Source organism: Cetorhinus maximus, chromosome 3, assembly GCF_964194155.1.
Source record: "Cetorhinus maximus chromosome 3, sCetMax3.hap1.1, whole genome shotgun sequence".
Taxonomy (NCBI): Eukaryota; Metazoa; Chordata; class Chondrichthyes; order Lamniformes; family Cetorhinidae; genus Cetorhinus; species Cetorhinus maximus.
Genome location: NC_135881.1, coordinates 135,138,155 through 135,150,776, shown reverse-complemented (window position 1 = coordinate 135,150,776; position 12,622 = coordinate 135,138,155). Strand labels below are relative to the sequence as shown.

At 46.0% G+C, this 12,622-nt stretch overlaps 1 protein-coding gene across 4 annotated transcripts in view; it reads left to right on the top strand.

The window, feature by feature from the left end:
* The window catches only part of cpvl (carboxypeptidase vitellogenic like), a 106,081-nt gene extending 95,696 nt beyond the window's left edge, over positions 1 to 10,385 (top strand). For all 4 annotated transcript variants that reach the window (XM_078539033.1, XM_078539030.1, XM_078539032.1 and 1 more), the window contains one exon: positions 9,904 to 10,385. In XM_078539033.1, the coding sequence (XP_078395159.1) occupies positions 9,904 to 10,005 (102 nt within the window). In that variant the 3' untranslated portion in view covers positions 10,006 to 10,385. The remainder of the gene's footprint in view (positions 1 to 9,903) is intronic.
* The last annotated feature ends 2,237 nt before the right edge of the window (positions 10,386 to 12,622 follow it).

The following is a 12,622-nucleotide window of genomic DNA, read 5'->3' as shown; positions in this document are numbered from 1 at the left end:
CGTAAGGGTATGAAACTAAGTCCTTTGCTGAGCACTGAACGTTCAGCGTCAGAGAGGGGAAGGTCAGGGGGTATAGTGAATACACGGCTGGGGCTGGGATTGGAAGATGGGGTGGGGACGGAGGGACAGGCAGGGGTGGAGGGTCCTAGATGGGTGTTGGTGTCGATGAGTTGTTGGAGCTTGCGTTCCTTAGCACTTGAGAGAAAGAGAAAAAGTTTCTTGTTAAGGCGTCAGATGAGACGAAGAATAAAATGAAACTGGGGGCACGCGCAGCTTTGAAAAAGGGTGCGGCGGTGCTGCTGGAGGGAGAGGTCGAGTGTGTTCTTATGGCGGCGCATGGCACTGAGTGTGGATCTCAGAATGTGACGGAATCCCTGTCGTTTGCCATTTTAACACTCCACCCTGCTCTCTTGCCCACATGTCTGTCCTTGGCTTGCTGCATTGTTCCAGTGAAGCTCAACGCAAACTGGAGGAACAGCACCTCATCTTCCGACTAGGCACTTTACAGCCTTCCGGCCTGAATATTGGATTCAACAACTTTAGATCTTGAAATCCCTCCTCCATCCCCATCCCCTTTCCGTTTCTTCCCCCTCCTTCTTGTTTTTTCCAATAATTTATATAGATTTTTCTTGTCCCACCTATTTCCATTATTTTTAAATTTATACCTTTTATGCCCTGTTAGTCTTATTTCACCCCACCCCCACTAGAGCTGTACCTTGTGTGTCCTGCCATCCATTCTTAATTCGCACATTCTCTTAGATAATATCACCACCTTCAATACCTCTTCGTACTTTTGTCTGTGACATCTTTTGATTATCTGCTTCTATCACTGCTTGCTTGTCGCTACAACCACCCCCCCCTCAACTTCTCCACACCCCCCCGCCCCCCACCTTAAACCAGCTATATTTCACCCCTCTCCTAATTTTACTCAGTTCTGTTGAAGGGTCATGAGGACTCGAAACGTCAACTTTATTCTTCTCCGCCGATGCTGCCAGACCTGCTGAGTTTTTCCAGGTAATTCTGTTTTTGTTTTGGATTTCCAGCATCCGCAGTTTTTTGTTTTTAACTCTGCTTTACTTTATGTTTGCTTTCACAATTAATGTATAGAGAGAGTCAAAACTTAAAATATATTCAATATGGAATAGGAATGTTCTTTCTGTCTGGTTAGTTTATACACTAGATCTTTTCTCTCGAGTTTTTGTTCATAACGCAATTTGATTTTTAGTTGTAATTTTGTATTTTCCTTAATTGAGATTATTTTCACTGCTGTACTGAATGGCTTATGTTACTATGTTCATGTGGAATAACCTTAGGATTATCTTGTAACATTGTAGACAGTTTTCCCTGGGGACCAGGGCAATGCTCAGTCGATGGCTGGTGATGGGCCATTGGAGTTGTCCATGAGGCAGCAGCTGCTGGATGTCCAGCAGGGTGTGCGGGAGGATCTGGTGGAGATGCTTGAGGGAATGCGTGCCATGGTGTCCATTGTGGAGGAGTCCCTGCGGAGAATAAGCACTGCATTTACCCTCATGGCTGAGTGCAATGCCTCCTCCATCAAGAGAGTGGCAACTCTCATGTAGAGGCTTCTCCAGCGACTTAATCTGGGGGTCCTGGGGATACACTCGGACGTGCAAGCCCTCACACCGGCTATGATCTCAGCTGGTCAGTGTCAGTGTGGGAGATGGATTGGGCGCCCAGTATCCCAGCTAGGTGCCCATCCATCAATGGTGAGCAGGGAGGTCCAATGTGACCTCACATTGGTGCATGAGTTGCTTGTTGTCTCTGCGGGCTCCTCTCAGGGTGCTCCGGATGACAGCAGCAGCTCCTCCACCCCTCAGCCAGTGACCGTGGCATCTGATGAGGCTGCGATGACTGCGGAGATGCCAGCTGTGGCACTGGCCGCTCCCTCCCAGGCGGGGCCAGCACTGGCTCCACGGGTCAGAGGACGCCCGCCAAGGTCATCAAGGCCAACAAGACAGCAGAGTGAGCAGGCTGTCTCCAATGCTGGTGCCAGTGAGGGGGCAGCACCTAGACGTAGCACCCACAAACGAAAACTTAAAGCACCTTAGGCACAACATGGACTTATCACGGGTGAGATTTTGTTCCTCCATTTTTCTTTACATTTTTTAATGGTGTGATTGAAAACACCGATTAATGTTAATTTCAGCAATGTTTCACATTCACAAGTAAGTGAGATGTTATTTTGTGCAACTAGCCTCTGTTATGTGTTCTGTAGATGCAGGGTAGGCCATGATGTTATGACGGATGTGTGTCTCCTGAAACTTTATTGCAAAGGCACATAGTGTATGTTGTTGACCAAGGAATTGGTCCTATCAGGGATAGAGTATGGACCCTGCAGCCCTGGTATGTGGTGGTGGTTCTTATTAGGTAGTCTAGCTGAAGGGATCAAAGCATCCCAGGTGTCCCTGCCTCCCTGGAGGTTGCCCAGGTCAGCGTCCTGGCCCTCAGCGTTCTCCTGACCGTGCTCGTCCTCGGACTCACTACTGGACTCATTGTCTGTTATCTGTGCAGCTGCGTCAAGATCTTCTTCCTCCACTGTGTCCCCCCTTTCCAGCACCAGATTGTGGGGAGTGCAGCATGCAACCACTATCAGTGACACACGATCTGGGGAGTATGGAGTGCGCCCCCTGAATGGTCCAGGCATCGGAAGCACATCTTGAGAAGACCTATGGTTTCCTCTACCACCGCTCTTGTGGAGGTGTGGCTCCGGTTGTACAGCTACTCGCCCTCTGTTTTTGGGTGACAGGGAGCAACCTATTGGGGGGATAGCCCTTGTCACCCAGCAGCCATCATCCTGTCAGGCTGGAGCACTGAAGAGCCCTGGCACCTGGGAGTGTTTGAGGATGTAGGTGTCGTGGGAGCTGCCTGGGTACCTTGCACAGACTTGTAAAATCTGCATCCTGAGATCTCACACTGTCTGCACGTTCATGGAGTGGAAGCCCTTCCTGTTGAGGAAGGCACCGGGCTCACCTGCTGGTGCCTTGATGGCCAGATGTGTGCAGTTGATTGCACCCTGGACACAGGGGAAGCCAGCAATCGCTGCAAAGCCTCTGGCTCGCTCCGTCTGGCTGGCCTCGTCCATACGGTAATGAATGAAAGTCAGTGCACACCTGAACAGACCGCCTGTCATCAGCTTGAAGCAACTGTGGACAGCTGATTGGGAGACTCCACACAGATTCCCCCACTGAGCCCTGGAAGGAGCCAGAGGCATAGAAGTTGAGAGCCACTGTGACCTTCAGAGCCACTGGCATGGGGTATCCACCCACACAGTCAGAGCTGATCTCAGGGCCGATCATCTGACAGTTGGAGATCACAGTCTCCCTTGAGAGGCGGAGCCTCCTTCGGCATTGCACCTTGGGCATATTGAGGTAGCTGCATTACCGCCTGTAAACCCTGGCAGCAGGATAGTGGCGTCTTCTGTGGCCCCTTTCGCCTTGGACTTCGTGTTGGCCCTGCACCCCTTGTGCCTGCACCTCTCCTCCCTCAGGTCGCTTCCCTGGAAGCTGCATAGGGACACCTGGCCTCCTCCCCCTTCTGGTCCCCTCTCCCTCCTCAGAGGTGGAGCCTCCAGCAGAGAGCACAATCCCCATTACCAGGGTAAGGCTAACATTTTTTCTTATTCTTTTACAGGATGTGGGCGTCACTGGCTAGGACAGTATTTACTGCCCAACCATAATTGCCCTTGAGAAGGTGATGGTGAGCTGCCTTTTTGAACCGCTGTAGTCTATGGGGTGTAGGTACACCCACAGTGCTGTTAGGGAGGGAGTTCCAGGATTTTGACCCAGCGACAATGAAGGAATGACGATATGTTTCCAAGTCAGGATGGTGAGTGGCTTGGAGGTGAAATTGCAGGTGGTGGTGTTCCCAAGCATCTGCTACCCTTGTCCTTCTAGATGGTGGAGGCTGCGGGTATGGAAGGTGCTGTTGAAGGAGCATTGGTGAGTTGTTGCTATGCATCTTGTAGATGATGCACACTGCTGCAACTGTGCATTGGTGGTGGAGGGAGTGAATTTTGAAGGTGCCAATCAAGCTGGCTGCTTTGTCCTGGATGGTGTTGAGCTTCTTATGTTGTTGGAGTTGCACTCATCCAGGCAAGTGGAGAGTATTCCATCACACTCCTGACTTGTAGATGATGGACAGGCTTGGGGAGCCAGGAGGTGAGTTGCTCTTCACAGAATTCGCAGCCTCTGACCTGCTCTTGTAGCCACAGTATTTATATGGCTGGTCCAGTTCAGTGCCTGGTCAATGGTAACCCCCAGGATGTTGATAGTGTGAGATCCAGCGATGGCAATGTCATTGAATGTCAAGAGGAGATGATTGGATTTTCCCTTGTTCAAGATGGTCATTGCCTGGCACTTGTGTGGCGCGAGTGTTATTTGCCACTTATCAGCCCAAGCCTGGATATTGTCCAGGTCTTGCTGCATGTGGACATGGACTGCTTCAGTATCTGAAGACTCACAAAAGGTGTGGAACATTGTGCAATCATCAGCAAACATTCCCATTTCTGACCTTATGATGGAGGGAAGGTCATTGATCAAACAGCTGAAGATGGTTGGGCCAAGGACACTATCCTGAGGAACTCCAGCAATGATGTCCTGGGACTGATATGATTGACCACCAACAACCACAACCATCTTCCTTTGTGCTAGGTCTGACTCCAACCAGTGGAGAATTTTCCCCCTAATTCTCATTGACTCCAGTTTTGCCAGGCCTCCTTGATGCCACACTTGGTGAAATGCGGCCTTGATGTCAAGGGCAGTCACTCTCTCCTTGCCGCTGGAGTTCAGCTCTTTTGTTCATGTTTGGACTAAAGCTGGAATGAGGTCAGGGTGGCCCTGGCAGAACCCAAACGAGCAACAGTGAGCAGGTTATTGCTAAGTAAGTGCTGTTTGATAGCACTGTTGTTGACACTTGCCATCACTTTGATGATGATTGTGAGTAGGCTGATGGGGTGGTAGTTGGCCAGATTGAATTTGTCCTGCTTTTTGTAGACAGGACATACCTGGGCAATTTTCCACATTGCTGGGTAGATGTCAGTGTTGTGGCCGTACTGGAACAGCTTGGCTAGGGGCGCAGCAAGTTCAAGAGCACAAGTCTTCAGTACTTTGCTGCAATGCTGTCAGGGCCTATAGCTTTTGCAGTATCCAGTGCCTTCATCTGTTTCATGATAACACATGGAGTGAATCAGTTTAGCTGGAGACTGGCATCTGTGATGCTGGAGACCTCAGCAGGAGGTCGAGATGGATCATCCACTCGGCACTTCTGGCTGAAGATTGTTGCAAATGCTTCAGCCTTGTCTTTTGCACTTATGTGCTGGGCTCCCGCCCAACCCCCATCATTGATGATCGGGATGTTTGTGGAACCTCCTTCTCCTCTTAGTTGTTTAATTGTCCCGCACCATTCATGCCTGGATGTGGCAGAACTTCAGAGCGTAGATCTGATCCGTTGGTTGTGGGATCGCTTAGCTCTGTCTATCGCATGCTGCTTTCACTGGTATGCAAATAGTCCTTTGTGGTAGCTTCATCAGGTTGACACCTCATGTTTAGGTATGCCTGGTGCTGCTCCTGGCATGCCCTCCGACACTCTTCATTGAACCAGGGTTGATCCCCTGGCTTGATGGTAATGGTAGAGTGGGGGATATGCCGGGCCATGAGGTTACGGATTGTGGTTGAGTACAATTCTGCTGCCGCTGCTGGCCCACAGCGCCTCATGGATACCCAGTTTTCAGTTGCTAGATCTGTTAGAAATCTATCTGATTTAGCATGGTGGTAGTGTCACACAACACAATGGAGCATATCCTTAATGTGAGGACGGGACTTCACCTCCAGAAGAACTTTGAGGTAGTCACTCCTACCGATACTGTCATGGAAAGATGCATCTATGACAGGTAGATTGGCGAGAATGTGGTCAAGTAGGTTTTTACCCTTTTGTTGGTTCTCTCACCGCCTGCTGCAGACCCTTTAGGACTTCAGCTGGGTCAGTAGTGGTGATGCTGAGCCACTCTTGGTGATAGACCTTGAAGTCCCCCACCTAGAGTACATTGTGTGCCTTGTCCACCCTCAGTGCTTCTTCTAAGTGGAGTTCAACAAGGAGGAGTACTGATTCATCAGCAGTTGTGGGGTAGTATGTAATAATCAGCAGGAGGTTTCCTTGCCCATGTTTGACTTGATGCCATGAGACTTCATGAGGCCCAGAGTTGATGTTGAGAATTCCCACGAAAACTCCCCCCTGCATATCACTGTGCTGCCACCATCTTCTCAGGGATGGTGATGCTGGTTTTGAGACATTGTTGTAAGGTATGATTCCATGAATATGACTATGTCAGGCTTTTGCTTGACTAGTCTGTGGGACAGTGCTCCCATTTTTGGCACAAGCCCCCAGTAAGGAGGACTTTGCAGACTCGAGTGGGCTGGGATTCCCTGGGTCAATGCCGGGTGATCCGTCCGGTTTCATTCCTTTTTGCAGGCTTTGTAGTGGTTTTTTATACAACTGAGTGGCTGGCTATGCCATTTCAGAGGGCATCTGAGAGTCAACCACATTGCTGTGAGTCTGGAGTCACATGTAGGCCAGACTAGGTAAGAGCGGTAGATTTCCTTTCCTAAAAGGCATTAGTGAACCAGATGGGTTTTTGCAACAATCAACAATGGTTTCATGGTCACTATTACCAAGATTAGCTTTTTAATTCCAGCTTTATTAACTGAATTTAAATTCTGCCAGCTGCCATGATGGTATTCGAACATGTGCCCAAAGCATTAGCCTGGGCCAGTGGATTGCTAGTCTAGCAACATTGCCACTACGCCACTGCCTCCCCTATTGATCTGTAATCCCCTGTGTTTTCTCTCTATCCTTTCTTGGAATGTGGGGTTAAATTTTTCTACCTTCCAACTTGAGGGCCATTCCAGAATACAGTGTGCGTCTACTGTCTTTGCAACCACTTCTTTTGAAACCATAGGACATAGGCTGTCAGGTCCAGGGGATTTGCCAGCTTTTAATCTTATTAATCTCTCCAATAATTTTTCTTTACTAATATTAATTATTTTAAGTTCCTCACTCTCATTAGCCCCTTGGTTTCCCACTATTTCCAATATGTTTCTTGTGCCTTCTACTATGAAGACAGATACAAAATATTTCTTTAATGTCTCTTCATTAACTTATCCCACATTATAATTTCTCCTATCACTTTCTCTAAGGGACCCACGTGTACTTTTGCTACTCTTTCCGCTTTTAGAATCTCTCTCAGAATTCTATTTCTTGCTAGTTTATTCTCATATTTTGTTAACTCTCTGTTTATCAATTTCTTGGTTATCCTTTGCTGATTTCTAAACTCCCCCCCCAAATCTTCAGGCTTGACTTTTTTTTATCAACATTGTAAACTTCTTTTAACTTAAACTATCCTTAACTTCTCTAGTTAGCCATGGCTGTACAACTTTTTCCATAGAGTTTTTATTCCATAAAGGAATGTACAACACTGTAACTCCTGCCACTGACCAGAAAGGTGTCAGGAACAGTTGTGCATGCAAATTCGACCCACTGTGCAGCCGCCGGCACATGTGAAATTGTTCCTGACTCCTTTCTGGTCAGTGACAGGATGGTATTTTTGCTTTATTTTGAGATGGTTTGAAAAGGAACTGGCAGTAAAACAGGCTTAGCCAATGAACTGATACTTCATGCCTCACTCCCATTCCACTCTGGGCCTAAAAAGGCACCCAGGGGCTTTGAAAGAGAAATGACTGCATCTACAGAGGGGTTAAAGACCCCACACGGAACACTAATTAACTTGCCACAATCCATAATAAATCAAACCATGAACATATATTTTGTTTATGTGTAATATATGAGCAAAATATATTGAATGTTATTTTTTTCCCCCAGCGTGTTAAAACTTTAGGAATTTCATTTATTGAATTTCCTCATTATATATCTTCCTCATTTCCTGAATCATCAGACACATGTTTTACAGGGATACAGTTGCTAAAATATAGGTAAACACAATATAAGAATGTGCAAATTTTTTTTATTATTAAGGACTGCACTGCCCTAAAAATGAATAACTTGAACATTATTGTTAGCCTGCGTCAAGCCAACTTGTTTGTATTATTGCAGCCAGCTGACACTGCACATGTGCAGGAAGTGCTACCCCTAGAGCACAGCGAGCCATTCAAAAGCCTATTGACTTCGACGGGACCGGAAGATCCTGCCAGTGGGGAGGGGCTGGTAGCCAGTTAAGAGGCTACTGCCTCCACCACCATCCCATTAAGAATGGCAGCCTACCTCCAAACTGCCTGCCCAACCAGAGAGCCAGCAGTTTGACAGCCTTGGCAGTGTCACTGATAGACGTGGCTGCTGGGAGATTGAGAAGGCACCCTCGGAAGACCAGCAACCATTTTTTTTAATGTTCCTGGGCCTGACAGGCAGGCCCTGGCGATCAAAGAGGTGAACCCTCTAGCAATAGCTTCAGAGCTGTAGAGTCATCCATTGCTGCTTCCCCCTGTGGGCCATTTCCCACTGTTAAATGAAGGCAGCCCCAGCAACACCCCCCCCAACACGAGAAGACACTCGGAGGTTGCCACAGTGAACCTGGTGGTCTCCCCTTACAGTGGGGGAGCCATGCTGATGTTAGTAAGATGCTTATCCCGATTGTCTCCCTATGCCTTCCGCCACTATTTTTCCAGCCTTCCTGCCTCCCACCCCATCTCTGGCTGGCAAAATTCTGGCTGTTAAATCTGTTTCTCTATCCACAGATGCTGCAGAAAATTGGGAATTAGTATTGTACCCTTTTTTGCAATTGTTTCATAAAATTTATTAAGATTAAAGGAATTCAGAATTTTCCATGGTGCATTGCATTATTTCAAGCTTTTTAAAATGCCAGCGGTTTCCTAATTTTAAACTAGCTTTAGGTAAATAGCCATTGTTTCAAAATCACCTTCCCTAAATCCTGATCCTTTAACTGAAATTTTTGAAGGCTCAACCTGATTTCCTCAAAGTTAACATTTTTTAAAGTAAAGAATCTAGCATGGTACATTGATGACAAAATGCAAAAGTGATCTAACTCATCATGATCCAGAATAATGGATCTGAGTTTGCAACTGCATTTCTTCACTTGCCATTCTTGCATTTGCTGCTGGGATGTTTTGAACAGGGGCCAGCCACTTCTTTTTCACCCCATAGATAAGGAGAAAAATTGGAAGATGAGTCATACAGAATATCCCTTGCAATATCTTCGGAGTTATCTTATGGCACAAAAAGAGACCCGAGCTGCATCAATTGAGGAGTGCCACATGGCACAGTTCAAGTCCCACCTCAGGACCTGATGGCCTGGGAAGGTGCATTTAAAACGCAGCCAAACAGGTTGAGTTTCAACCTGTAAACCCTTCTTTGGCACGCAGGTGGTAAGATTGGGGAAGATTCTTGGTCAGCCATGTGTTGGAAGGAAAATTGGAGCCTCTGCCATTCCATAGCTCCAGGCTATAACATGCATGTAAAAGTGCATGTTGTTTCAGCAACTCTGACTCCCTGAGTGAACTGTAACACACCGTCACCACGTGGCACAGACCACTGAAATGAAAAGAAAGAAAAACCTTGATAAAATGAAAAAGAAGGAGAGGCAAATTAAACTGCTGCATGATCTGTACTTTAGAAAAGTTTTTGCCAACGAGATAACTTTTATTCTTAAAGCTTCAGAGCAGGGAACTTTGTATATTGGTTATAGATTTTATTGTTGACAATCAGGCAATCTTCAGACAGCATTGATCTCCAATATGCATCAAGTACACTCATAAGTTAAGTCCAGGAGAGATTCAGTATAAATGTTAGCAACAGGTTGTAATTTTTATTTTGTTGTATTTAAGTTTATTAAAGTGCATTCTATGTTTTCTGTTTAAGGTAATTATACGAGGTGGTGGACACTTATTGCCATATGATCAACCTGAAAGGACATTTGACATGATTGACCGTTTCATCTCCAAAAATGGACGATTCCTTTGAACTGTATTGTGGAATACAGTCTTTCTTTTTTTTTAGTTTATTATATCTTATGCTTTAAATGAGACATCAAAGTGTGAAAGCATGCAGAATTTCCCTTGCATATCTCTACAGTTATTTTGTGGCAAAGAAGAGACCTGAACTACATCAATGCTCTGATGAAAAGTCATCAACCTGAAACGTTAACTTTGCTCTTCTCACCATAGATAATGCCTGAGCTGCTGAATATTTCCAGCATTTTCTGTTTGTATTTTGGATTTCCAGCTTCCACACTATTTTGCTTTCATAAAAGTGTAAAAAATGTGTGATTTGATGTAATTTTTATATCAGTTCTTACGAGATACGAAATGTGATTGGAGAAATAAATGCCTTCATATTGCCAATTTATCATTCCCCAGTTTTATGTATGAAGTGTTGCCAGCCCCCTATGCCCAACAGCCATAAAAACGTCAAAGAACATTTCCTCAATGGGGTGGGGTGGGGGGGGGGGGCGAAATTAAGTAGACTTTGAGTAAATAAATTTCACATTTACAATGAAGTATGTGGTTTTTTTGTAGTTATACATAAGAACATTTTCTCTTTGGAGGCAGCTACATGTTTGAGAACCAGTCACTTTAACCCTTGGTGACCTGAAATGTCATCCCTGAATATTCATTTTAAAAACTGGTAGCCAGAATGAAAGGAAACAGTAAGTAGATGAGAGGAAAAAGACTGTTGAAAGAAGGATTGAAACCACTTAGCGATGAGCAGGGCCGTATTTTACTTGAATAAAGGAATTTTGAAGATGCTTAATAAGTGTTTTGTCTTGGTTTTTATAGAGAAAATTAAAAATGGAACTGTAGGGGTAGCTGAACGAACCATTACTGGAGACAAACATTTGATTTAAATTAGTAGGACCAAAAGTAGGACTGTCATCAGGCCTAGATAGAATGCCCCCTCCCAAAATACTGAAAGCAATTGAGAGGAGATAGCTCTAATCATAAGTTTTCCAAAACTGTTCGGAAACATGAATTGTGCCAAAGGACTGGAGAGTGTCAAGTATAAATTCCCTATTTAAGAAAATGGAACGGCATAAACCACAGAATTATAGACAAGATAGGCTGGATTTTTATGGTCATTGCCTGGCACTTTTGTGGCGCAAATGGTTCTTGCCACTTATCATTCCAAGCCTGAATGTTGTCCAAGACTTGCACAAATTGCTTCAGTATCTGAGGAGTCACAAATGATGCAATCATCATCGAACATCCCCCCTTCTGACCTTATGATGGAGGGAAGGTCATTGATGAAGCAGCTGGAGATGGTTAGGCCTAGGATGCTACCCTGAGGAACTCCTGCAGTGATGTCCTGGAATTGAGAAGACTGACCTCCAACAACCACAACCATCTTCCTTTGTGCCGAGATATGACTCAAACTAGTGGGGATTTTTTCCCCCTGATTCCCATTGACTCTAGTTTTGCTAGAGCTCCTTGATGCCACACTCAGTCAAATGCTGTCTTGCTGTCAAGGGCAGTCACTCTTACCTTACCTCTTGAGTTCAGCTCTTTTGTCTATGTTTGGACTAATGCTAAAATGAAGTCAGGGGCTGAGTGGCCCTGGCAGAACCCAAACTGAATGTCAGTGAGCAGGTTATTGCTGAGTGAGTGCCACTTGATTGTCCCCTATCGAAGACCCCTTCCATCACTTTGCTGATCATTGAAAGTACACTGATGGCAGCAATTGGCTGGGTTGGATTTGTCCTGCCTTTTGGGGGCATGACATACCTGGGCAGCTTTCCACAGGTAGATGCCAGTGTTGTAGCTGTACTGGAACAGCTTGGCTAAGGGCGCAGCTAGTTCTGAGCACAAGTCTTCAGTACTATTGTCAGGGCCCATAGCCTTTGCACTATCCAGTGCCTTCACCGTTTCTTGATATCACTTGGAGTGAATCAAATTGACTGAACACTGGCATCTGTGATGCTGGGGACCTCCGATGAAGGCCAAGGTAGATCATCCACTCAGCATTTCTGGCTGAAGATTGTTGCAAATGTTTTAGCCTTGTTTTTTGCACTGATGTGCTGGGCTCCTTCATCATTGAGGATGGGGATATTTGTGGAACCTTCTCCCCCTGTTAGCTGTTTAATTGTCCACCACCATACACGACTGGATGTGGCAGGACTGCAGAGCTTAAATCTGTTCTGTTGGTTGTGTGATCGCTTAGCTCTGTCTATTGCATACTGCTTTTGCTGTTTGGCATTCAAGTAGTCCTATGTTGTAGCTTCACCAGGTTAACACCTCATTTTTAGGTACGCCTGGTGCTGCTCCTGGCATGCCCTTCTCCACTCTTCATTGAACTGGTGTTGACCCCCTGGCTTGGTGGTAATGGTAGAGTGGGGGATATGCCAGGCCATGAGGTTACAGATTGTGGTTGTATACATTCCTACTGCTGCTAATGGCCCACAGTGCCTCATGGATTCACAGTTTTGAGTTGCTATATCTGTTCAAAATCTATCCCATTTAGCACGGTGGTAGTGCCACACAACGTGAGAGTATCCTCAATATGAAGTCGGGACTTCATCTCCACAAGAACTGTGCTGTGGTCACTCCTACTGATACTGTCGTTGATACTGTTCTGTTGAAGGGTC